Source organism: Maylandia zebra, linkage group LG10 (genome assembly GCF_041146795.1).
Source record: "Maylandia zebra isolate NMK-2024a linkage group LG10, Mzebra_GT3a, whole genome shotgun sequence".
Classification (NCBI taxonomy): domain Eukaryota; kingdom Metazoa; phylum Chordata; class Actinopteri; order Cichliformes; family Cichlidae; genus Maylandia; species Maylandia zebra.
This window is the reverse complement of record NC_135176.1, coordinates 15,575,264-15,602,156: the sequence shown is the minus strand read 5'-3', so window position 1 is coordinate 15,602,156 and position 26,893 is coordinate 15,575,264. Positions and strand designations below refer to the sequence as shown.

The following is a 26,893-nucleotide window of genomic DNA, read 5'->3' as shown; positions in this document are numbered from 1 at the left end:
CTGGTGAAGAAAGCCCAACAGCGCTTCCCATTTCCTGAGGGTTCTGAGATTTGAAAGGCTGCAGACTGACCTAATACGGTATTTCTATTGAGCCACAATCGAAAGTGTGCTGGTGCACACTATCCCCGTGTGGTACACTGCTTGTACAACAGCCGATAAAAAGAGAATAAAGAGGGTCATCAGAACTGCAGAGAAGATGATTGGCTGTCCACTCTCCACCCTGGACTCCATTGTTGGCTCTAGATGTCTCTCCAGAGCCTGGGCAATTATAAAAGACCACCTCCATCCTAACCACCACCTCTTCAACATCCTGCCCTCTGGAAAAAGGTTCCGATTCATTAGGTGCAAAACCAACAGACTCAAGTACAACTTTTACCCATGGGCTCTCAGAACCATAAATGCAAATTAAGAGGTTTTTTTTACAATCATTCTGTTGCTGCTACTTGCTATTTATTATGTTGTTTTGTGTGTGTTTCTTTTTGTTTCCGTGCAATATTTTGGCAGATGTGCAATTTCCATCATTCAACGACCATAGCCCTTCCACCCTTAATTATTTATTATATTTTATTACGATGCCCTTGTACACACCCCCACAATGCTTCCTGTAACCCAAACATCGCATATATAGTGTACATAGTGTTATGTACACTATGTAGAAAATCTTTAATTGTAGCTAGCTGAATGGTTCATCATTTATACCTTGCTGTCACAGCTGTGCTTGTTTTTAATAATAAATTTGACTACAGATGACAGGATTCTTGGGAGTGTGAACTTCACCATGAGCAGCACGCTCAGTGAACGCCATGAATCCCAGAAGCATGTGTGCAGAGCCAAAGTGCTGCAGACTCACTCTGGGAATCAGTCTGTGTCTGGTCTATACAGAAATGTTACACTTGAAAAACACATCATGGTGACAATTTCTTTCTATGTCTAAACAGGACAATATGCTATTTGAACAATTACACTTTCTTTAGCCATGAATTTGACAGTATTTAGTTTTTAATCAATTATTTGATTTGTTGCATTATTTGTTATTGTTTTGTCATGCTGCTGAAGAGACTGAGGACATTTTGATCTATGCCCTCTGTAATTGTTCCTGTCACCAGACAATCACAGTACTTTCTTTACTTCTGTATTGAAAGCATCAACCTACTGTACATGACTCCCCTGTAATCATCTGATGCAGTTTCTCTTTGTGGCTTAATTTAAAGAGTGAACATATGGCACTCAGCTTGCACTGACACTTTCTTTGGCACATGCAGGTTAATGTTTGACAAACTAGGACAATTAATATATCAACAGCAGTGAAAGCAATGCCACTACAGTCATGATCGTTGTTTAACAGCTATCATCATCGGGCTTGATAGAATCCATGATTTAAAAGAAAGGTGCCTTTTTATCTCAGTAGCAAACACATCTACTGCATGAATGAAAAGACCACAATAACAGATGCAACTCTGAAAGTGATTGTTTTATTAAAATGCAAGCATGTCATTTGTAGACAGATCGCACTGAACATTGTGTTTTCATCTATTTTCTGACTTGTTAAGTTTAGGGTAAAGTATAAGTAAAAGCATGAGCATTACAACTCTACATCACTTTCAGATACGGTTAGTCTGCGAGCTTCATCTCGTTATGTAGATAAATCTACAAACTTGTGAGTCATACAAGTTGGAAAAAGAAAAAAAAAACAAAATAAGGTGTGCAATTACCCTGCCACCCTTTCCAATAAATATAAACTGTAGCCTATTAATTAGATTTACATGATAAAACTGTGACAGCAGATCTCCTGCTTATGAGAGAAAGGTTCGAACTGTGCCTTTAACAAGGCCTCTGCAGATCGGGCACTTTCGCAGTGATGGCGCACACTCTTTACACACCACCAGGTGTCCACAGGGGATGAAGACGATGTTGACCTCTTTATCCATACACACCTTGCATGTACGCTCCTCCTGTAGGCGCCGCAGCTGCTCCTCCATTGGGAGGTCTGTAATACAAAGGAGATTTTTAAAAAAGAAAAAAAAAAATTAGGTAAATGAAGAGATGGTAATTAAACAATAAAGTGAGTTGAACACAAAACAATTTAACAGGACAGTGAGCTCTGCTTCAGGCTACATACCTGAAAGATCCTGGCTTGGCGATGCAGCTTCGTTCGACTGAGCTACAAGCAGAAAAGACAGCACGCACTTAACCACTGAGCTACAGTTTGATCACCGTCATGGTTTCCAGTGCAAACCCGTCTGTATTTGAACTGCTTACACACATACCCATGAGATCTCTGAGCAGGTGGACGTCATTTTTCTGAATCCAGTTGCGGAAGACCTCAGCTGCCGCATTTCCCTTTGTGAGGATGAGCTCTATCAACCTGGCAGTCTGCTGCTGAGCAGATGTCTGAGCCAGAAGACCGCTATACTCCTCAGCACCTGCAGGTAAAGAAGGGCACACGTGAAACACTTTAAGCAGCTGAAATAAAAGATGCAACAAAATATTACACTGTTGCACCTCAAGTTATGTTGTACCTTTATTTAAAACTGAGAACAGAGGCTACCCAGAAATCCACCATCTGATTTAACAGTATTTGCCCCTGACACCAAACACTCTAGGTTTGTGCATCGGCACCAGGTGCAGGTCTTTCGTCTCCATGTTTTTAAATCACAAAAATGTAACCCTGGCTCTATGATTAGGGTTTTGCTGACAAAATTATGTTTCCGATTTTCATTTGTTATTTAACCAAGAACGGATGTGAATTCAGACAAAAATTGTGTTTGTTGAGATATGAGGGCTGAAAAATGTACATACTCAACACATTCTGATCTCTTAAATGCTCAAACAGTGGCTCTACACTCTTTAGTCGTTGGATCAAAGCTGCCTGGTGTCTCTTCACAAAGGTGAAGCCATCTGAAAGGAAAGGAAAGATTATCATTTCACTGCAACGGAACACCTAAACCGATTTGATTTTACATTTCCATAAATTAAGGGAGTGAGAACAGTATCAATGTCAACTCCACCTGATGCCATCGCCTCTGCCAGCATCTCTCGCTCCTCTTCTCTTTTCTGATCTTCTGCACTCAGCAGGTCTGAGACCAGCTCCTGGACTGTCCTGTAGTTCTCTCCACTGGTCAGGATTTTGCTCTGGACCGTTTGCTTGACTAGACTTCGCTCAAAGCCCATCTCTAAAGCAGACTTTATCACGGGGGTGTTCATCATGACGGCATCCTCAGACCGCTCCTCTCCAGGACCGAGGTGAACCACTGAGTGAAGAGAAAGCAGACATTTATGGATTTCAGTTTTAACAGAAAACAAAGAGCACCAGTCTCTCCGATCAGAATATGAGAACATTTTTATTCATCAGACTCATAAAATTGTTAACAATCCTATATCGTTTCTCTGCTCTCAGTCCTCCCAACATCTATTTCACTTTTAAATAAGGACTCTGCTCAGTTTAAAAGGTCCGGAATCACATTGTTGTGCACTCGAATGTTTGCTGCAAGTATATTATGGTAGAATTCATTTTTATCTTGTCTTATTTTGCTGGTTAAAGATCCTATGTGGGACAAAGTTTATTCTTTTCTTAAATATTCTTTTTGGGGAGATTTTAACAAACCTTTCAAAAATGTAAAGAATTTCATTTTCCAAACTCACCTGGTGGATCCACAAACTCTCTGGAGTTATTGTCTCCATTTGTTAAAAGCTATTGTGGAAAAAAGGGAGAAAACAGCATTTTTTTAATGACTCATTCCAAACCACATGTTTGAACTAAATCTCAGATGTGTTTGTCTTTACTAACTTGCTCAAAAAGCCGAGGAAATCGAGCTTGGATCTGGTGAACAAAGTCTTGTCCTTTCTCCTGGAGCAAATATTCACACCTGCAGTTAAAAAAGAGGTACAAGAATACAAACATTCATGAACCACCGCAGGTACGCACACCATTTGCCTAAGCAGCGCTTTTCTACAGCACACTGTGTTCTGGATAAAACTGACGACAAATCGACTTTACAACAGCAGTATTTACCGAGGAAACCACTTAGCATGTTCCACCCATGGATCATCTCCAGACTCCCAGCATCGCAGGCCTCCATCGCAACAGAAACACTTGACGTCATCATTACGACCTTCAGGAGGGGCAAACAAAGAGCTTTCAGTTTCAGTAAGAAGCTTTGGGCAAATTTAAGAAAGGGGGGAAGAAAAACACACACACACACACACACACACACACACACACACACACACACACACACACACACACACACTTTAGTTTCGTTATGACACTTGAGTTTATAACCAGGTGTCCCCCTTGATATATTTTATTTGAGGACTTTCCAGTGAAATCAGAGAAACTCTATAAGAAAAACTCTTCAGTGGAACTCCCTCAAAAACAGCAGGAAAACCCTCCGAAGTTACTGGCATTACAACCACTTCATGTAAGGGAAAGATTCTGAGTAAATTTCCAGGAACATTATCACCTAGTAAGCATTTCTTATAATGACCAAAGTCAAACGAAACTTTTTCATCTGTGATTTACACGTGCAAGGGTCTGACTTTGGCACTAAAAACATACAAATTAATATGGTTTTTCAACCATATTAATTTTTTATATTGAAACTAGCATTAACTGCCTTTTTGGCCACTTTAGAAGAATACAGCACCTTATTTACAGACAGCAGCCAATGAGTAGCATAACCTCCCAATAAAAAGTTCCACACGTCAATTAATGAAGGTAAATCAGTCAAGGTCACTGAACAGGTGTGCCTCTTTGACAGCATCCATACCTACGTAGTAGAAGCCAGCTTTAGCCAGCTGCTCTGGGCGGACGGGGATACGTGATGGCCAGTTAACAAAAGTGAGCAGCCTCTCCTCACTCTGCTGCATGGCAGGGTTGGACACATTGGTGAGGACTGTGGCTCCTGAAGACATCTGGGAATTCGCAGCTAAGGATGCAGTTGCTGCTGCACCAGCTAGCGACACGTTGTCAGCCCTGTCACCTCGGACAAAGCGACAGTTTGGATAATGCCTCTGGTGTTCAGATAATGCTCTGTCCCCTGGCTCCCAGTTACTTAGCTGCAAAGGGGAAGAAAGACAAAACCAAACTTCATCAGTTTGGTGTCTGAATGATGTTGCCCATCTTTATAATACTGCCTCATATTTTTATATTGTAAAATAACTGTTTTAACAAAGGGCTTTAAGCAGAATAAACCCAGTACAAACAACAACACACACACCTGTCCTCCACAACTGAAGCAGGCCACTCGATCGCCCTGCCCTAGGTAATAGAAGCCAGCTTTGGCGAGTTCAGCAGGCATGATGATTGAGAGCGTCCAGGAATGGAAGGTGTCCAGGCGGTCTTGCTCTCTGCGCATGGTTGGGTTGTGGCATGTTGGTCTCTGGTGGGACATGTCCTCAACACCTCGCGAGCTCAGTGGGCTGGAGGGCGGAGGAGCAGAGAAGGCCATATTCAGGTAGCCAACAGGCTCTTCACCTTGGCTTACTGCTGTGTTAGCAGCAGCTGGGCCGGGACCAGAAAGCTAGATAAAAAAAAAGAAAATAAAAAAAAACTTAGACAGCTCAGTGCCTCTGGGCACTAATCTATTAATCTTACTGTGAAGAACTATTAAGAATAACTGTTTAAAAGAAATTGAGAGAAATGTAACATATCAATAAGAAAAACTTTAAAAATAAAAAAAAGCTGGTTACTTTAATCTAACATCAAAGGGATTATAACACTTGTAAATGATTAATTTAATCTAATCTATCCATCTTTGAACAAGGCATTGTGTTGCCTGTGAGTCATCATGTTAAAAAGGTGACTGATTATTAGAAAAACCCTTTGTCAATTATACTAGCACAGCTGAGAACTGTTCTGATAATAGAACAATAAATTTGCCCAGCTGAGCCTCAAAATTCCCACTTCCTCAAAGGTTCTTGTTCTAATAATGCATACCACTACCACCAACTGAAAACCAAAAACTACCTCTAATTAGAATAGGAAAATGTGGAAGATGGTGTACCACCCACATTGGAGTCTCATTAAATGATACCGCTAAAAGGCTGACTGAGCTCGTTTGTGAAAGTAGCAGTACACAGAGTTGTGTTAAAGTTCTCAATGTTTTTGGAAATTACTTGATGGAATAACTAATTTCTTGACTCAAGAATATTCTGGCAAGTTCTTTACTATAATTTATATTTTTATAGAAAACTTTTAGACTGATCAAATCCACAAAGGATGATCCTCTAGACCAGGGGTATGAAACGTTAGTCCTCGAGAGCCGGTGTCCTGCAGGTTTTAGATCTACCACACCTGAATCAAATGATTAATTCATTACCAGGCCTCTGGAGAACTTCAAGACATGTTGAGGAGCTAATTTAGCCATTTAAATCAGCTGTGTTGGATCAAGGACACATGTAAAACCTGCTGGCCACCAGCTCTCGAGTTCCCTACCCCTGCTCTAGACCACAGGTTTGAAAAAAGCCATTTCTAAGTGACTCCAAAATTTGAGTGGTAATAACTCTTATTTGAAGAAGCATGCATTGATGATCTTACTGGTATCGCTGGGACAATGCGGAGAGGGGAGAAGGCGGAATGAGAAGAGGAGAGGAGGTTGGCTGTAGATGGGAGGCTCTGGATGAAGGAGCAGGAAGGAGAGAGCTGTCTGTGTTTCTCTGTTGGACAGTCGCCGGGCTGCCAGCCCTCAGCTGTCACGTTACATCTGAAACACTGCACGCGGTCACCCACGCCGGTGTAGAACCAACCTGCTCTCGCCAGACTTCGTTCGGTGACCGCAGATGTTGGGAATCGAGCAAAGGTTGAGATGCGGAAGAGCTCTAGAGATTAAAAACAAATTGTTTGAGTTTCAAAGGTAAGATACAAATAAATTCAAAAGAAAAAAATGTACATATATACCTGAGGAGTTATCATATTGCAGTTCAGGTGGAGGCCCATTGCGAAACAGACCCATTAAAAACTGATTGTTTTTAAGCTGAAGAAGAGTTTCCATTTTGGGAATTTAGTGCAGTAGATAAGGAAAAAGAGATGTCCCTCTGAGGGAGAGGGGTTTGAGAAAACCCAAGGTCTTGCTCTCTCACACAAACACACTCAGTAATGCCGAAGAGGTAAGCAGACGAATGGATAAGGATGCAAAAGAGGAGGGAGCTCTTAGCGAGATCAAGATAATTAAAGCTTAAGAGCTCTTGTGCAAAAAAAAAAAAAAAAATCTTAGTTTCACCACAACCATGATGCAATCTTTACTTGCATGCATATTACCTATGCCTAGCAAAGAGGTACACCTGAACCTAAACATTTAACTGCCTAAATGTCAGCATCTCTCTTTTAGCCACAGTTAACGCAGATGAACGTCAAACAAAATCCATCCTCTGCAGTAATGACACAGGGTGAGTAAAATGCACACGTAAACATGACATCACCCAGGATCGTTATGCACGCTTAGGAAACACATATCTGACATGCCACCAAACCGCTCCAACTCAAACATATAGCATATGGTTATGCGAACAAACAAAACATGTTAAAAATTTGCCTCTAGCAGATGTACACACACACACACAGACCAAGGAATTCCTGCTCTCAAACCCCTCCCCCCATCTTGGACATCCCTTTTTGGGGGTGTTTAAGGGTTCATAATTCAATAAAAACAAAACACTAAAAAAAATTAATCCTCCAGGGGTAACACGAGTGCCTCCTTTATATCAGCAGAATCTGTAAATGACAAGAAAAAAAACATACATAAGACATGCTGTAGTTATGTTTCATGGCCATTTCAACAGTGAAAATCTTGCAGGCTCAGTTGATATAAAATTACACGGCAGGTCACAGAAACAAATGTCAAACTGTTTTGATGCTAAAGCTTAAGTCTCCAAAGTGATATATTTGAAACATAAAATTAGGATCGATTCCTGTCACTTTCGAGAGCAGTTTCGGAGCAAAACCATTACACAACAAATGGCAGCTAGACCTTGTGACAGATCTACTGACCTTCATGTGAAAACCGCTGGAGCGATCCTATAACCCACCTGACACTGACTTCTTAATAAATCAAAACTGAAAGTGCGAAGATTGACAAGGAGAGCCCGCATTCAAACGTGGGCTCTCATTCTTGGAGAAAAGGGATAAGACTTGCTGTAAACTGCAGTGGCAGGTACGGTATTTCCGCCAGGTACTTTCCACACCAGCTGTCTGTAATTACGCAACAGAGTTCCTGTCTTAGCCATTTAATGTGTCCTAACAATTAACATGTCAGGTTAGGAGGGCACTTGGTTTATTTACATTTTTTTTTCGCACAATCAAAGTATGAACCAAAACGCACGGTTAGCAAGCAGCTAAAGAAAGATATGATTATAAGCTTTGCAACGGGCGTTAGCTTGCTAATGCTAACGGCTGCTAACATGAATTGCAGTCACTTTCCGCTTCGTTAACGCGCGGGGCCACAACACTGAGGAAGGGAAATAAAAACTAGCTGATGTCCGTGACGCAAAACGCCAGACGGTACGTTATTAGCAACGTGGCGTGATATGTCCTTTCCACTGTTGTGCTAACTCACCGCTTTCCAATATGCTCGGAAAGTCCCGAAAATTCTGGTCACGCCCCCACGAGTTTACTTCCGGTTAAAACGAACCAAAATATGAATGAATCGATAAGATATCCCACAGGTAAGTCCCTACATCCGAAAGTCGTGCTTGGGGTCCCAAAGGTCGCCACGTTGGATGGATAACAAACTAAAAACGGCATGTTTTGTGTCAAAAATGTTCTCGCTCGTATTTCACTGATAAAATCCACTAAAAATCCACTGATACACTAACAGACCCTACAGTAATCAGTTTTTGTGTCAGCTCACATTAAACAACACAAAAAGAGCCACATTACATGAGCTAGCTTATTAATACTACTCACCTTTTTATGTAAGACTTCGTGGATGAATTAAAAATATAGAAATGTTCTTACATTTACAGGAGATTCCGTAATCCAACAACAGTCTGACACAAGTTTAAATCTTGTCACATTTTAGGATTATTAGATTAAAATAAAAATCATTTTTAAAAATTCCATTAAATGAGATACTTACATAGAGGGCTTGGTGAACACAAGGCAGTCGTTTCGATGCAGTGAATCATTTTAAACCCGTGAATGACTGAATGCATGTGGCTCGGGCTTTCCCTTCACACCACGCCCCCACAAGTCACAGCGTGAAGTTCTTAAAATTTCGTCAAATTTCCCTTCAACGGCAAAGTCTTTGTTTTTCTGAATAATTTAAAATTTCAGTATGAATAAAGGTTTCACTGTTCTGCAAATCCCCCCCCCCCCTTGGGGGAAATTTGCTTAACACATTAATGTACCGAGAATCGAGACAGCCCCAAATGCTGTCTGAGACAAAGCAAGTACACTTGACAGTGGTGTTGATTCAATAACTGAGTGATCAAGCAGCTTAAAATCACCATTTAAGTATTTATACATAAAAAAAACACACACACACACACCCCTACCTCTTTAGGCTGTAGGAAGAAGCTGGAGTGCCCACCCATGTAAGCACAAGAGGAGCATGCACAATGCTCATGGCTGTGGGTTAGATGGTTGATAGCATCTGTGTTGCCAGTTGTTATGAAGTGGAATGAGTTGCCATTAATGTGTCTTTTATGGTTAAAAAAAGAAAGAAAGAAAGAAACAAAACCCTTTGTCAACTCCAATGTTTCACAAGGGCAGACCTGGAGAAATGTTCTTAGGGTGGCATGAGGATGGCATGGAAATCAAATTGGGTGGTAAATATAGTCCATAATGTAATTATTTTCTGTAGCCCACATAATTAAACATTTCAGTGACATAAAATCCAAATTCACATGTGATATGTATCGTATAGCCTGTATAATAAATAAATATGTAGCCCAATAAATGTAAAATCCAGAAAGCTCCACAACATGGGGCGGTTCATTTACAAATACAAGTCAAAAAACAATTCTAACTTAAGTTTCATACTTTGTTTGTTAAAAAAAATAAAATCAGATTGTTACATGTGTAATTTTACACAAAATGTCAGAAACCTGCACAAGTCATGAACAACAATTTATACCCGATGATTTATTTTTTTTGAGTTAACCTTCTGAGGTCCAGGGTATAATTGGTGATTTTTGGCTACTTTTGGTTTTACATTTGTATTTTTATCTTCAAATTGTTTTCTCTATTTATGTATTTATTTATTTATTTTACCTTGCCTTGCTTGGTATCATTGTTTTCAGCTCAATCTCACATGTCTGAATTTACAGTTATTTTTCCATTGACATACTGTATTATCCCAACTGATCTGAAATCACACAAAAAACAAATCCTAGTAATAGTTAGCAAATTATTTTCATAACTTGAAATGCAATAATAAATAATAAATTATGAAAACCTATGTACACATTTTGTAAACAAAGTTACAGTGGGGCAAAAAAGTATTTAGTCAGCCACCGATTGTGCAAGTTCCCCCACCTAAAATGATGACAGAGGTCAGTAATTTGCACCAGAGGTACACTTCAACTGTGAGAGACAGAATGTGGAAAAAAAAAAAATCCATGAATCCACATGGTAGGATTTGTAAAGAATTTATTCGTAAATCAGGGTGGAAAATAAGTATTTGGTCAATAACAAAAATACAACTCAATACTTTGTAACATAACCTTTGTTGGCAATAACAGAGGTCAAACGTTTACTATAGGTCTTTACCAGGTTTGCACACACAGTAGCTGGTATTTTGGCCCATTCCTCCATGCAGATCTTCTCGAGCGCAGTGATGTTTTGGGGCTGTCGCCGAGCAACACGGACTTTCAACTCCCGCCACAGATTTTCTATGGGGTTGAGGTCTGGAGACTGGCTAGGCCACTCCAGGACTTTCAAATGCTTCTTACGGAGCCACTCCTTTGTTGCCCGGGCGGTGTGTTTTGGATCATTGTCATGTTGGAAGACCCAGCCTCGTTTCATCTTCAAAGTTCTCACTGATGGAAGGAGGTTTTGGCTCAAAATCTCACGATACATGGCCCCATTCATTCTGTCCTTAACACGGATCAGTCGTCCTGTCCCCTTGGCAGAAAAACAGCCCCATAGCATGATGTTTCCACCCCCATGCTTCACAGTAGGTATGGTGTTCTTGGGATGCAACTCAGTATTCTTCGTCCTCCAAACACGACGAGTTGAGTTTATACCAAAAAGTTCTACTTTGGTTTCATCTGACCACATGACATTCTCCCAATCCTCTGCTGTATCATCCATGTGCTCTCTGGCAAACTTCAGACGGGCCTGGACATGCACTGGCTTCAGCAGCGGAACACGTCTGGCACTGCGGGATTTGATTCCCTGCCGTTGTAGTGTGTTACTGATGGTGACCTTTGTTACTTTGGTCCCAGCTCTCTGCAGGTCATTCACCAGGTCCCCCCGTGTGGTTCTGGGATCTTTGCTCACCGTTCTCATGATCATTTTGACCCCACGGGATGAGATCTTGCGTGGAGCCCCAGATCGAGGGAGGTTATCAGTGGTCTTGTATGTCTTCCATTTTCTGATGATTGCTCCCACAGTTGATTTTTTTCACACCAAGCTGCTTGCCTATTGTAGATTCACTCTTCCCAGTCTGGTGCAGGTCTACAATACTTTTCCTGGTGTCCTTCGAAAGCTCTTTGGTCTTGGCCATGGCGGAGTTTGGAGTCTGACTGTTTGAGGCTGTGGACAGGTGTCTTTTATACAGATGATGAGTTCAAACAGGTGCCATTCATACAGGTAACGAGTGGGGGACAGAAAAGCTTCTTACAGAAGACGTTACAGGTCTGTGAGAGCCAGAGATTTTCCTTGTTTGAGGTGACCAAATACTTATTTTCCACCCTGATTTACGAATAAATTCTTTACAAATCCTACCATGTGGATTCATGGATTTTTTTTTTTTTTTTTTTTTTCCACATTCTGTCTCTCACAGTTGAAGTGTACCTCTGGTGCAAATTACTGACCTCTGTCATCATTTTAGGTGGGGGAACTTGCACAATCGGTGGCTGACTAAATACTTTTTTGCCCCACTGTATATAAAATTATTTATCTAAAAATGCATCTGGCCTAAAACCTGCAGGCCTGACAGCAGCAGGCATGCAGGCAGCAGCAGACACTGTCTCCAGCATCCACCTGGGGACAGTGTTTACATTGCAATCTACCTTTGTGACATTCATTAGTGCCTTACTGACACACAAAACGAAACAACGAATATACTAACTACACAAGACAACACAACACACTAACTGTACACTCCATGCTAAACGTCACAAATCTGTCACATCTCGAAACTTGCTCTCTCTATGCGTCTCTGCCATCACTCCCAAAAATCTCCCCTCTTCCTAAACAACCATGTTAAACTGGTTGACATGGTACATTTTTCCACCAATAGAAAGGAGGGTTTTTTCTCTTTTTTCATAATGTCATTACAAAATGATTTATAACCGCTTATACAACCCCAGAGAGTTAATAACACTCACCTTCATTTCATTTCCAGAGTGTAACAACTAGCCACCTGTGTGAAATGTGAAATGCCCATGGTGTTGTTCAAAATGTGCTCTGGGACAATCATAGGCATTGATTGCTACTGAAAACAAGAAATAAAGGCGGTCTAAGATGGATGCGCAGCAACAACCGCTTCTTTAAGATCGTTGCTGATGTCTTTCCTTCTAGGCATTGTGTTAATACACACCTGAATGCTCCAAAACGTCTGCTTTTATAGAGGTGCCCACACCTGCTGATGATCAGTTAATCTAGTGAATTTCATACCCTCTTAATTCCTATGGAAGCAGTAAGTTTATTACATTTATTGTTTTTTAATACATAAAAACCTCAGAACTGTAAGGGAGAGTATTTTGTTTGGTACGAAAAGTACAATACAAACTCAGCACATCACAAGAAACAATGTTTTTATTTAGGGGTACATAAAAGTTTGTTAAACAGAAACTCCTTTAAAATGATTACAAAGAACATTTATATAAATCGCATGCATAAAAAGGTATAAAATAAGTCTGACTGCATCCAAACTTTCTGTAAATAGGATAACAAAAGTCATTATATGTAACATACATAGCAAGTGTCATGCATCCTCAGATAAATATTAGGCTAGGTAGTGTGTTGCACTATGTGTACGAGCAGTAAGCCGCTCAGTAAGTTTGGTACTTAAATTTTAGGAAACATCACAAAACGTTGACTGTGGGGGAGGGTTAATTATACCTTTTTACTCTATACTGTATACTAATAGATATATTTAACAATGCTGGTTAGAGAAAATTCTTTCACCAACAATTAAAAGCTTCAACTTTAGATAAAATATACAAACACACACTGCAGAAACAACCGAGCAGTTAAAAAACAACAAAAAAACCAAACAGATTATACACTTCTTACATAGCTTTACTAATAAGGGAGAATTAAACTGCTCCCCAGCTGATGTTTGCCTCCTGCATTGCAACTTCAGATAGCCTTTTCAGTTAGAGTACAATATATACTACAAACACAGCATCCGCATTTAGTATTTTTCTTTTTGGAGAAGTCAGAACAGGATCTTTGATTTATGCTGAAGTCCTTTTATGAAGCACGACACGTTTCGCTTGATCCACAAACAATTCTAACTCTACAGTGTGGCAGCAAATCAATATCTTATTAGCACTAAAAAAAGATTATTTCTCTATGATAATATTGTATTTTTCCTACTATTCCAGGCATCTAATGCATTCCTATCCATGCAAAACTGCTGGTATGATGCTGCTTTCCTGTAAAACCATCTAATCTACATCAAGTAGCTGTAGACTGTGAAACAGGTTAGTTGTTGCAGTAAATTTTACTGGTTAATAAACAACAAGCCCAAATGAAAGACTGCATCTTCTACAAGATATTCTAAAAATAATATAATGTAAATCAGACACATGACTTATCGTTTCATTGAATATGAGAAAATCAATTAGCCTTTGACATCCTCCCCATTAATTTTGATGCATTTGCAATTTAGGAAACTAAGGGGTAAGACTGGATGCCTGAAATAGTAGAAAAGTGCATCTGAAAAATAAACAGCAATGATAAAAATTGTAGCTGATTTGCAGTTGAGAAGTTCAAACTTGGCTTGCACGTTTTTTCTGTGTGGAGGTGGTGCTTTGGTGTTATACGAGGAGAATCATTAGGATTGCCTCAAGCCAAAAAAGGGAATAAACCAGTTTAATTATCAAAGCTGGAGGAATGCTGGCAGATGATTTAATTTATGTTAGAAAAAAACCCCAACAAAGAAAAGGAGTGGACAAAGCAGCCACACGCTACGCAATCCAGTATAACAAATCTCTAACACATACTTGTGAAGTTTCAATCCAGTTCTGTGTGCACAAAATCATGGGAATAAAATGCAACCTAACATGGCAACAAGACAAGTAAAACCTGTATGTTAGTAACTGTATATGCAGAGATTTTACATCAGAGCGGTGTGAGGGTTTCTTTTTAGAACAGAGATGGGCTAATTAATTAATAAACTTCATCAAATCACCAGATGAGTTGGGATTACCGTTTGCCGGGGGAAAATCCTGTATTGGGAGACATTGCGTTACAGTGATCATGAGATCATTCACTGAAGATGTTCTCTGTAACAGTTCCTCTCTGTGTGAGGAGGACTCCTGAAAGCAGATTATATTCTAGTTTTAGTCTTCAAACTAAGACTCCTTTGTATGGTGGCATCACTCTGTAGCTCTTTTTATTATTTTTATTTAATGGCAGACTTTGAATTGTCAGGTCTTTAGACCAAGTTTTAATACTTCTGCTTGTGAGGATTTCAAACAACTGCTTTTAAGGTTTGGAAGTAAATGCGACTCCTTTTAGCATCTTCATTCATGACAAATTCTATAGAGTCACACCACAAGAGTGCATCAAGTCCCTAAACCAGAAAAGTGGCAGCTTTTCAGCAGGAGGTCTTTAGTCAGGTATAACGCACCTAGTGTTAGTTCTTGAGTTTGATTGCTTAGTTCTGACCCTTGCTAGGAATGTTTTGTTGTTGTTGTTGTTTTTAGCACACATGTACATTTAAAAATCTGAATTTAGAGGCTGTTTTGACGTAGTAACCCACTAAAAGTGTGTGTAACAAAACGTCGTATCGCTTCTGTACCACTTTTATTCTTTTGAAATGCTCTTTTTGTGAATTCACTCTGTTTTTTTTAAAGTACCCTTAATATGCTGTTGTTATTTCTGTGAATGTTGAAAGGATCTTATTGTAGCGATGATGTCTGTGTGTTGCAAACATGATATCAGCTGAAGAGTAAATGGGGCTGGCCTGTACTCTTCTGTAATACCACTTTGAACCACAAGGCGGCGCACTGTGTCAGTGTAGTCTCTACTCTGTGTGAGCTAATCTGCTGAGATCAGCATGAGATGTTCAAACATGATAAAAGTTAGTGTTAGTGTGACATGTGTACAGAATTCATGCTACTATCATATTAAGCCTAATAATTTGGGTAAAAAAAAAAGTATAATTTTTAAAAAAGAAATATTAAAGTTCATATGTTTGGATAGAAACACATAAAATAATGCATTTCTGGGTGTAAGAAAGTTTGTTAATGGCACAGTTTTGGGGGGGGGGGGGGTTTGTAGGTGATAATTAAACATACTTCCTAAAATTTTTAATTATCTCAAACTTTTAACTTAACTTGGAACTTTAAAAATTTAAAAATCTAAATTTTGAGATAAATTTCAACTTAGAAAGAATTTGCAGATCTTTCTTTCAAGTGGCAGAAACAAACTTCCATTTTGTTGCGTGGACAACTACACTAAAATTTTATTGTAAAACACTGCCACCTTTTGGTTAAAGTGTTTTACAATTAATTTTTGCATGCCACACCATGTACTGGACTTCATGATATTGCTAAACAGTTTGAGGGGCTTTCTAAGCAGTTCAGGCTTTTCCTCCGTTACTCATCTAACTCACTATGTAACACATATTACCCACTTGGCAGTTTTGCAGAGCCCAAAAGCAAGCACGAGGAACTAGTTAAATCCAGATGCAGGCCACCCTTGTATCACCAACAGAGTTGGTAATTATAAATGTACCTAACGTTAGAGTTCCTCGACCAGACAGAAACATCATTGACATATGTTAAAAACTATAGGAGTGCTGTGATTTTAGCCTTAATTACATGCAAAATGCTCTCTGTGAGAGAAAATAATCAACTATTGAATTTAATCCTAATGTGAATAATGTTTTTCTGCTTGCACCCAACGCCTCTTAGACTGTTAAAAACCTGTTAACTTCATAACCTCTTCAGTGTTTCCTTGCTTTTGTCATTTCAACCAACCAAACAGAGCAGCCTTTTAGTGACCATCTTAAAGAGACAGGAGTGTAAATGACAAGGCATTTTTAAATGTACAGTTTGAGAAAACCAGCATTAAAAAAATCATTTATAGATTTTTCTAGTAAACATTTAAAATAAAATTCTGAACCTGTAAATGAGTATAACGGGGCACTTTAAAAGTTTGTTCCAAACCAGCTACCAAGTAAAGACTAAAAAGAATGGAGTGTTATTAGAAAAATGAAAACATGGATGTTCTGTCGTGCTTCTCTTTAAAACCAGGGCCAAAAAGAGTAAAATACCAGCAGCTTACCACCTTCTTCCTCAGGATGTGAGTAGTGTTAGGTTATCCATCACACAACGGTAGCATATTCTCTCTGTAATGTTGTTCTGTACCACCTTTGGAGCCAAAAATCCACCAGAATTCTCAGTCACGTTATGGAAATTTGATGCCAAATTACATTTGGACCAGTGGCTGGTCGTGTCTATAGCCAGGTGAGCAGGCTGTCTCTGTCCATGTGCGAGCCGGATAGAACGGTCTCCATGTCCATCAGCAGGTCTGAACTCAGACCCTCTGGGATACAGGGCATCAGTTCCTCGCCCTCGGACATTGGGAGCACGGGCATCGAGTCCTGCAAGGCCATCGAGGGGGGCTCCGAGTCACCTGAACGAATCAGAAAAATGTTGCTTTAAATCAACAAAAGGTTCAAAAGATTTCAAACTGCACTGAATTTCAGTTTCACTGTCAGTGGCTTAAGTTTCGACACATTTACTCTCACAAAATAACCCCAACTAAAAACAAAGGATGCTAGGATAAGATCTTTACACTGTGTTAATCATTAATTTGGTTTCGCTAGAGTGTGGATGGATGATTAATCAAAAGCCTTATTTCCCCACCACAGAAACCCAAGTCTGTGTTTTTGTGTCATGGATGTTGTGTGTTTAGGTACATTACCAGTGTCCATGTGCTCCACAGAGCTCAGCATGTGGTCCGTCGTGCGGGGTAGGCTGCTGACGCTCAGACCGCTGTCAGTGCTCTCATTGCGAGAGTGAGCGCTGCACAAAGAAACATGCAAACCACAGTTACCTTGTTTTAGCATCTCAGCTCACAGTAGACTTTAAAGAGATTACAGATACATCAACTTCTTCTGGTGACTGAACTGCCAGTGCCTTCTGGAAATATTAATTTATGTAATATTTGTTTGCAGGTGGTGACCACAGATCTTTTTGTTGGCTTCCCACTTAGTGGACATGGAATTACGATGGTTTACGTTTCACTGGACAGATTGATCTCCCTGAAATTTAAAAGGCTTTTGTTATGCTGTGAAGATCAAGTTGATTATTTTTTTATTTTTTTGGGCGGGGGTAAACACTTCTAAATTTCTTATGAGTCAACACCCATGACTTCAATGATCACCACTCACCCATTAAGTGTAGGTTCGTGGTTCGATGCTCTGATCCTGACATCCAGAGACGGGACGAGTGTCTGTGCGCTCCTGTCGTGGTCCATCCCACCGGGCATCTGGCTCCTTCCTCCTACATCCTGAAACGCAAGACGCACACACACCTACTTGTATGACTTTGTGTTACACTCAAACTGAAACTGAACTGAACACCTGATATACAGCACAGGATAACTAAGTAAGCTAAAAAAAAACTTCTCTATGCAGCAGCTTATGGACACAACTGTGCAACTTAAAATGAAGCGCAAGAGTTTGGGCGCAGTTTGACCCCTGACCTGTGGTGCGATTTGCTGAGGGATGCCTTGCTTGCATCTGAGCCTGTCCTTTTCCTGACTTTGCTGCATTGCCATGCCAAGGATGCTTGGGTTCATCTTCTGAGCTGTAACACAGAAAACGACAGGAAGAGATGCTTTTTGAGAATTACCTGAATATTTTTCACAACATTTTAGCATTTACAGTTATGAGGAAAACTTTTCAAAACTTTGCGATCTTTCTTTTTTTAAATTTTTTTTATGGCTGCCACAAAGCAACTTGTGATGGTGGACATTGGAACAAAATAGTTCTCATTGACAAACAAGAATTGTCAATTTAGGAGACACAAATTTGATAGTGTGCTACCTAGACGCGGGTCGACCCATGTGGTGTTCTTATTTATGTGATCGATGTAGTACATCTCTCCATCTGCAGTCACAGCCTGCTCCCAGCCTTCAGGCAGTGGACCTGAACAGCAGTGAAAGTACACAGTGAGAAGGCAAATGGTAGATGGAGAGCATGGAGTACTGAGAGAAAAAATAATAAAAAAAAAAATTAAAGAAAAAAAAAAAGAGTAGAATATGGCCCACGTCCTTTAATTTCTGTGTTGTCTCTAGTTTGTATATATATGTATATGTGTGTGTGTGTGTGTGTGTGTGTGTGTGTGTGTGTGTGTGTGTGTGTGTATATATATATATATATGTGTGTGTGTGTATATATATATATGTGTGTGTGTGTATATATATATATGTGTGTGTGTGTATATATATATATGTGTGTGTGTGTATATATATATATGTGTGTGTGTGTATATATATATATGTGTGTGTGTGTATATATATATATGTGTGTGTGTGTATATATATACACACACACGTGTGTATATATATATATATATATGTATATATATATATATATATATATATATATATATATATATATATGTGTATATATATATATATATATACGTGTGTATATATATATATATATATATATACGTGTGTATATATATATATATATATATATACGTGTGTATATATATATATATATATACGTGTGTATATATATATATATATATATATACGTGTGTATATATATATATATATATACGTGTGTATATATATATATATATATATATATATATATATATACGTGTGTATATATATATATATATATATATATATATATATATACGTGTGTGTATATATATATATATGTGTGTGTGTATATATATATATATGTGTCTGTATGTATGTATGTGTATATATATATGTGTCTGTATGTATGTATGTGTATATATATATGTGTCTGTATGTATGTATGTGTATATATATATGTGTCTGTATGTATGTATGTGTATATATATATGTGTCTGTATGTATGTATGTGTATATATATATGTGTCTGTATGTATGTATGTGTATATATATATGTGTCTGTATGTATGTATGTGTATATATATATGTGTCTGTATGTATGTATGTGTATATATATATGTGTCTGTATGTATGTATGTGTATATATATATGTGTCTGTATGTATGTATGTGTATATATGTGTCTGTATGTGTGTGTGTGTATATATGTATGTATGTATGTGTGTGTGTATATATATATATATGAATGAGAAAAGCAAATGCAGAAGCAGTGTGTGAGCATGATTGGAGGAAGTCTGACTCACTGTTACAATGCTGAAGTAACACATTCTGTGGTTCTGTGGCTGCAAAATGAGCCCAAATCATCACTCCTCCACTGCCGTGCTTGACAGTTAACGTGAGGCGTTTGTGCTGATATGCTGCGTTTGGCTTTTGTGAAACGTGATTGTGCATCACAGACAAATATCTCTACTTTGGTCTCACCTGTCCAAAGGACATTGCTCCAGAAGTCTTTTGGTTTGTCCAGATCCACCTTGGCAAAGCCGAGCCATACAGGCTTTCTCCTGGCAACCTTTCCAAACAAGCCTTACCTGTTCAGTCTTTTTCTAACTGTAATGCTATGACCTTTAACATTTAATAACCAACTGAAGCCTGTCAAGTCTGATACGCAGCTCCTTTTGTTGCAGTTTCTCTAAGCATTGCATAATCTGACCATTGTTGGGACATCCACTCCTGAGAAGACTGGCAACTCTCTTGAATATTTTCCACGTGTGAATAATTCTCACTGTACAATGAAGACCTTATATAACCTTGTATAACTTTATAATCCTTTGCAGATCGATGGCCAGAAACATCAGCTTATCTAAGATCATTGTGGTCGTCTTTGCTCAATAAATACTCACTCATAGGTGCTCAAACATGGTGTTGATCAATTAATCAAGTGCATTTGCTATTACTTCACCTCGAATTTCCTAAGGAAACAGTCAGGGTCCACTTAGCTTGTTCCCCACACACTGCTTCTACATTTGAATTTTTTATGTTATTTTTTTAAAGCAGTGACACGATGTAATATGTCATGTTTTGTTGTTGTTTATCTGACGTTGTATTTAACTAATTTTAAGACCGGTTGTAAGAATGTACACAGAAATCTCTTATTGTGCAGCTGCATCAAAACGCAGCAGTGTACTTTGTTTCATGCAGTCCCCCATGCTGTCTCCACGCACATTTACAGTCAGTCTGTCATTTGACCCGTCAAAAAACCCCCAAAGAAAATATATAAATAATTGCAATTTGGGTGAACTGACCTTTAGATTTTAATTTATTTAAAGATAAGACGGTCCAGTTAACTGGAAAACCTGCATCTAAGTAAGGAAAACTCCTGATTTCTCTCAGATGAAATCCAAGAGTCCCGTCTCTGTGATTTTGCTCCCACCAAAATCACCAGAGCCACCAAAAGGATAAAGAAATCCCACCCAGCAAAGACCTGATCCACCGGAGGTGGAGTTATTATCAGAAGCAGGTCTGTGCTTTTCAAAGAAACTGGACGGCGAGCTGAGGGTTTGTAGGAGCTAGCAGAGTGATACCTTTCTCTGGGTTGATGTTTTGTGGTTGCGTTGTAGGTGCTGGGTTGCTGAGGGAGTGGGCATGGACCGGAGGGCCAGAGATGGGATGCTGAGCCGCAGCTGACTGAAGCTGTGCCAGGCGAGGGTCATGCCAAGTGGTTGTCTTATCCAGGTGACTGAAAAAACACAACAAGTCTAAACGTATCTGTGACTGTTAAACTACTGTAACCTGCTGGATAAGGAGCCTCGGACCTGCTTTACCTGTACGACCAGACGCTCACACAATCACATTCACACAGACAAATGACAACATTTGTGCTGCTGTAAACTACAATGACCTTTGTCAGGAGTGTCAGCTGCCAGGCCATGTGCTCCTGTGAAGTTACAACCGCACTGGTTGCAAAACTAGTCAGAACATTTTCTGGCTGCATGCAGCTAATTTGTTTCAGGCCTTGGTTACAGCAGCACTCCTGCATGCCTCTCCTCACTGTTTCCCATCACTTTTTAATCACATTGTTTGCACTGCTTTCTGTTGCAGGAAAAAAATCTAGTGAAAAATCTAAAGAAACGTTTCTTGGTGCAAATATAATTAGCTTTGAAATGGGTCGGTTTGATGATCCACGTAACCTGAACTACTATTGATGATTTTTATCATATTTTTACAGGAAGCTGTCAAGCAAAAGTGCAGCAAATGTGACTGTAAATTAATCACTTGAACAATCAGTGTGATCAAATTCTTATAAGATGCCACCTTGAGATTTGGAAAATTGTGAAAACCACTTGTTGCAACACAGGATGAGTGCCAGTGCACAACAGAGAGGATTGGAACAAGATGAACGGGGCTCCTCCTACACAACCTTTCTAATAACCTGCAGAGCAGAAGAGATGCAACACAGATAAACTGGAGGTTAACCTTACTTGAGGAAGTAACGCTGGCCAGTCGGTGTTTTGGCCATTTCCCAACCTCGGGGGAGTGGCATGTCATCGGGTATGATTGGTGTTGCTGCTACATCTGCTGCTTGAGTGGAGAGGGAGTTGACAGGAAGGGAAGCAGGGGAGGAATGGGCGCGGACGTGATGAGGAGCCTGGGAGCCGCACACACCTCCATCTGAACTGGCCTGACGAGAAACAAGCAGGGTTAACAACTCTGTCACGAAACCACAAACGGCAATCAGAAACATAAACCGACCGGATGGACAACAAGATCTGGAAGGAAACCAGAGTGAGCACTAAGAGGAAGAAGATTTAAACTCAAGTGCTACGCAGTGCTGTGCACAGTACTAGTGTTGCTTTCCACACAGTTGTCCCGATGTTACTGCTGATCAAGTCTGACACACTGCAAGAATTCTCATGTTTGAGTCACATCTACAAATATAAGAAACCGTTTAAGGAGGTATGACTGATGATTGTGAAATAAATCAGAGTGTTATGCAATTTTAAATGATAAAGATGACAGGTGCTTTGTAGTCACAAGAAAAATCCAAATGTTTCTCCCTGTGGCTTCTGTGAATCTCACCAATACCTTTATAACATATAACAATCTTCTTACAGCTGCTCCATCTCACCCTGTTCCTCTGTCACACCAGCCCTCTGGAACTCCTCCTTCAATGCATCTACAAACTTCCTCTTTTCCTCCTGCCTGGCATCTCCATCAACATCTCAGCCTTGCCTCTCTAACTTTGTCTCTATTTCTCCACTCATTTCTAATCTTCTCCATCCTGGTCACTCCCAAAGAAAATCTTAGCATCTTCACTTCTGCCACCTCCAGCAAACTAACATGGTAGAGTTAAGGACATATCTGAAACACTTTAAATATACAAAAACAAGGCGAATCTTTAACAGATACAGTCATTTAAGGTTTTATGCATAAAGTGAAATCCTGGTCAACTTACAGTTATAGATTCAAAGTTGGTAAATTCCTACCTTTGATAATTTTGCAGTGTAACTTACAATCTAAAAAAAAAAAAAAAAAGCAGCCACTTTTGCATAAACCTGAAAACGTCGAGCAGGTCAGACATAGGGAGCCGTGCATCATTTTGCAGCACAGCTGAACTGTTTACTGTGGCCAGAAGGACTACAAATATAAGACAGCTAACACAACAGGTTAAAACTCTGTGTAAGAGTAGGAATCATACAATCATCAGTCAACTCATATCATTTTCTTAGTCTCAACACAAAATACTGAACTCGGCAGGCATTCGGCAATGAGAAAAATGGGAAAACAATCCAATAACCTCAGTAAGACAGTCAGTCAGGACAGACACTGTTTTGAACCCTTCTTTTTTTAAAGAGCAATATTTTACACTTGTATTATGAAGCGGCAGTCTGCGATAGCTGGCTGACATTTCTAAGACGTCTCGTTTTGACACTTAGATAAACAGATGAAAGCATCAGGAAGATGGAAGCAGCAGGAAGTGTTTGGTGTTTTTGCACAATAAATTCTCTTAAAGTAAACAACTTCCCTTTAAACCATAAGCTGCAACCATTTACCACCCATGTGGAAGCAGGGAGGAAAGCAACAAGATTCCCCAGGTCTTATAAAACGTACATGTTAAGCTGTTATTTACCCACAAAACCGCTCCATTTTACTTACTTTTTTATATTTCTAATATTTGTTTTGCATGTGTAAACAAGGGAAAACCTAAAGGATCAGAATGTAATGCATCAGCTCCATGTGTTTCTAAAGTATTCACCCCTCCTCCTGCCTGCTCATACAGAACATGTCGTGTCCCCACTCTGTCGGACTGCAGGTTTTTTGGATTGCTCTGCATCACTGTGGTCACTGCACAGCTGTGATTTGCCATGAGTGTAAGAGTGTAATGCAGAGTCGGCTCTGTAAGCCTGCATGGTGAGAGAACAGCGGCTGTTTTTAGTACTTGTCTGGAGTGGCCCCGGGGATCCGGCTGTCTGAAGAAGGAGTCCGGCAGCTTTCTCATCCTCATGGGGAGAGATGAAGGCTGTTTGGCCGCGTTGGGGTTCATCACCGCCGTGAAGAGGGCCTCCAGCTCCGTCTGCGAGTCCCCGCGGACGTGCACGATCTGCTGCCCGGCCGGAGGCGCGCCACGGTGCGCGTCCATGTCGCCAAAAGTTTACTGTCGAAACAAATCTGTCGAAAAAGTGAAATAACGTAAACAAACAAGGAGAGAAACCCCCCCACCGGGCCCGCTGAGACTAGATCCGTCAAAGTGCTGGAGTTATGATCGGATTTGTTTACACTTTTTGCCCACCAAACCCCCCCTCCCCAATCACCACCAACACCACCCCATTTGAACTTTTGCGTCGTTGTGGCTCTTTTCCAATCTCTAATGTCTCGGAAGTAAATCAGATGTGAACAGATTGCCAATCATTCTGTAAAGAAGTCGAAAGATCGCATTTTAAAGCACGGATCTCAGAGCAAACTCAGTCTTAGCGGTGGACAACATGCCTCCCACATACCTTTAAGCAGCCAGACCGTTTCCCCCCTCTCTCTGTATTCCTGCAGAGGAAAAAAATAAGTCGGAGAAATCTCAGCCGGGAAAACAGTCAGGAAGACACCCAGGTTTGACGCAAAGTCTCAGCCGAAAACCTCCCAAAGTAAAAGAATAAACGCATAAATGGAAGCTGGTAGGAGAAGAGTGGTTTCTGCGAGACCTCCAAACTTTTTTTTTTTCACATCCAGCTTTCAGTCTAGATTCCCGTGATAGTGCGAAGGGGCGGGGTTGCAGGCTTTAAAGCTGCCGCAGTTGCAGGGGAAATACTTCACTCCTAGGACAGACGTGTGAACTATCAATAAGAAGGAACAAAAAACGACTTTGAGTTTTTTTAACACCTCCACTTGGATCATGTGAGTCACTTTCAGCCCTTACAATGGACGGAAATGAGCGTCATTCTACTTTCTGCCTAGATTTTTGATTCCAGTTTGTGCGGTTTTCCAGTGCAGCTGATGAAAGTAGCACAGCGCCAAATGCGGATAAGGAGGGAGGTGGGAAAGAGACAAGCGCAATAATATACTTTCAGGGGATAGGTGGGTGGGGGATCACTTCTTGAGTCCGGGCCTGGGTCTCGTCTGGTTTGGGGGTTGGGTGGGGAAATTGGGAAGTTGTACTGAGAAAACATCCGCCCCTGATGAGGCCAAGCCAGCCGGAGCCTGTTTGTCCCGTGCAGGCACGCAGGACACAGCGCCTGCCTCTAGTGGAAAACACGCGCTACAGTGAGCTCAGAGCTCAGCTGGCCAACAGATTGAATTCAAGAAAAATGTCTTTCTGGACTGCAGTGCGTCCACTAATTCAGTTCAGTATAACCCACCAAAGGCAGCAGCTCACACGGGGGGCGCCCGAGTCTTATATTAGCTAATAAACTTTGACTTGACGACTTATTGATCTGAATAAATGCTTGACTTTTTAATTTTAAAATAGTGAAAAAGTTAGTTTGAACTCATGCCTCATGAAAAATGTAGGCCAATTACCTGATTGAGCTTTAAAAAAAAAAAAAAAAGTTAAAACAAATAAAGTATTTTTCCATTCTGATTGTTTCTGTAAGCACATTTTTATTTACTTCATAATGTTTTACAGTCAAGCACTGGAGATGTTTTAGGTTTTTTCTGCATCGATCACCTTTTAGAAACCAGTTTGTTTACCTTCAATCCAGTCTGATTAAAACACTGATGGAGTTATTAGGCTGTGTAAAGTTATATATTATCAAAATATATAGTTTGGCTTATATATTGTGTGTGTGTGTCCCCCCCCGTTTAGTCATTACTTTAGAGAAGTGTATACAATTTGAGGCCCATTATTTTACCAGTGAAGTACAAAGATAGCAGCATGGTGTAACACATACGTTTACCACTGTGAGCACTAAAGTGCTGTGACGGCCTCCTGTCTGTATACATGGGCAAGTTGCATAAGCTGAAGGTGAAGAAAAGGTCAGCAGACACTTTTCAGACACTCTGCCCTCTCACAGACACTCACAGGCTCAAATATCTGCGAGTCCCACTTTGCTGGCTAAACTGAGTGACCTGCACTGCTTCCATGTGAAATAAAAGTGTAAGAAGTGTAAGTATTAGCCAGGCGAATTAAATGCACTTGATTCACTGATAACCAGTAAGTGCGGGCAACTCTAAAAAAAGCAGATGTTTTTGACAGTTTGCTGGTCTGGACCATTCAGGTATGTTTTAACACTACGCTGCTATCTTCCCAGGAGTGGACGCCCCAGCAAATTCACTCCAAGGTCAGACAGTGAAAGGCTCAGAGGAAGGGTAAAAAACCCCTAGAGCTACATCTCACACTCTACAGACCTCAGTTAGTAGGTTAAATGTTAAAGTTCATGAAGGTATGACTGAAAAAGGCTGAACAAGCATGACTTTTTCGAGGGTTTGCAAGGAAAAATCGTCTTCTGTTTAAAAGAGTATGGTAGCACAGCTTAGGTTTTACAAAGCTGGATCTGAACAAACAATAAGACGTCCTTTGTACAAATTAGCCTAAAATAGAGATATTTGCACATTAGCACAAACACTTCATATTAAAGGTCAAGCGCGGTGGTGGAAGGGTGATGCCGCAGCACCTGGACACCTCATTGAGTCAATCATGAGCTCTATAGATCACGTGAAGCCATCTTTTTGACAGCTAAATTAGGTCAGAAAACAGGACAATAATCCCAAGTACAGCAGCAAATGGCTGAAAAAGAAAATTATCAAAGTGCTGCTGCAAAGTCCAGACCTCATTTTCATTAAAATGCTGTGGTAGGACTTTAAGACAGCTGTGCATATACAAATATCTGCAAACCTCAATGAACAGAAGCAAATAATGGATGAAAATTCCCTCCAAGCAATGTGAGAGACTGTCACACCGAAAGCCTCAAGGTATTGCTGCTAAAGATTGTGTTCTTACTTTTTCACAGCACTGCACAGACTGTTTTTAAATGTTTTAAATGTCAGGCTTAGGACATCACTG

At 40.1% G+C, this 26,893-nt stretch overlaps 2 protein-coding genes and 1 long non-coding RNA gene across 7 annotated transcripts; 1 reads left to right on the top strand and 2 right to left on the bottom strand.

The window, feature by feature from the left end:
- Nucleotides 1-1,456: 1,456 nt before the first annotated feature.
- On the bottom strand, nt 1,457-9,159 carry birc2 (baculoviral IAP repeat containing 2). 4 transcript variants are annotated; one of them, XM_076889164.1, is made up of 13 exons: nt 9,075-9,159; nt 6,899-7,711; nt 6,539-6,819; nt 5,220-5,522; nt 4,770-5,058; nt 4,013-4,112; nt 3,788-3,866; nt 3,643-3,691; nt 3,009-3,251; nt 2,800-2,898; nt 2,268-2,423; nt 2,120-2,161; nt 1,457-1,987 (listed from the first exon to the last, which is right to left on the bottom strand). In XM_076889164.1, exons 2-13 carry the CDS (start codon nt 6,990-6,992, stop codon nt 1,794-1,796), a joined length of 1,929 nt encoding a protein of 642 aa, XP_076745279.1. In that variant the 5' UTR covers nt 6,993-7,711; nt 9,075-9,159; the 3' UTR covers nt 1,457-1,793. The 4 variants fall into 4 exon arrangements, with proteins under 4 accessions (XP_076745279.1, XP_012774352.1, XP_076745277.1 ...); XM_012918898.5 differs by lacking the exon at nt 9,075-9,159 and adding an exon at nt 8,553-8,692; XM_076889162.1 differs by lacking the exon at nt 9,075-9,159 and adding an exon at nt 7,988-8,304.
- LOC105940891 (uncharacterized) lies at nt 6,716-23,826 on the top strand. The gene is made up of 3 exons (XR_013100561.1): nt 6,716-6,854; nt 21,024-21,138; nt 21,632-23,826. It is a non-coding gene; the product is annotated as an uncharacterized LOC105940891 (long non-coding RNA).
- On the bottom strand, nt 12,905-24,980 carry LOC101485529 (transcriptional coactivator YAP1). Of its 2 annotated transcripts, XM_004549972.3 has the most exons (9): nt 24,402-24,980; nt 23,843-24,072; nt 21,885-22,084; nt 20,988-21,142; nt 18,396-18,497; nt 18,053-18,156; nt 17,739-17,857; nt 17,270-17,370; nt 12,905-16,978 (listed from the first exon to the last, which is right to left on the bottom strand). In XM_004549972.3, exons 2-9 carry the CDS (start codon nt 24,041-24,043, stop codon nt 16,800-16,802), a joined length of 1,161 nt encoding a protein of 386 aa, XP_004550029.1. In that variant the 5' UTR covers nt 24,044-24,072; nt 24,402-24,980; the 3' UTR covers nt 12,905-16,799. The 2 variants fall into 2 exon arrangements, with proteins under 2 accessions (XP_004550029.1, XP_004550030.1); XM_004549973.3 differs by lacking the exon at nt 18,396-18,497 and having other exon boundaries at nt 24,402-24,978.
- Between the last annotated feature and the right edge of the window lie 1,913 nt (nt 24,981-26,893).

Bases quoted from the DNA above. Each gene is read 5' to 3' on its own strand.
- birc2 (XM_076889164.1), bottom strand. From the start codon at position 6,992: ATGGAAACTCTTCTTCAGCTTAAAAACAATCAGTTTTTAATGGGTCTG. The intron at 5,523-6,538 runs GTAAGATCATCA...TTTTTTATCTAG, and splicing joins GCATTGTCCCAGCGATACCA to CTTTCTGGTCCCGGCCCAGC. The intron at 3,252-3,642 runs GTGAGTTTGGAA...CTCTTCACTCAG, and splicing joins AGAGTTTGTGGATCCACCAG to TGGTTCACCTCGGTCCTGGA.
- LOC101485529 (XM_004549972.3), bottom strand. From the start codon at position 24,043: ATGGACGCGCACCGTGGCGCGCCTCCGGCCGGGCAGCAGATCGTGCAC. The intron at 18,498-20,987 runs GTATCACTCTGC...ACTGCTGTTCAG, and splicing joins AAACATCAACCCAGAGAAAG to GTCCACTGCCTGAAGGCTGG. The intron at 18,157-18,395 runs GTAGCACACTAT...TCTGTGTTACAG, and splicing joins ATGGGTCGACCCGCGTCTAG to CTCAGAAGATGAACCCAAGC.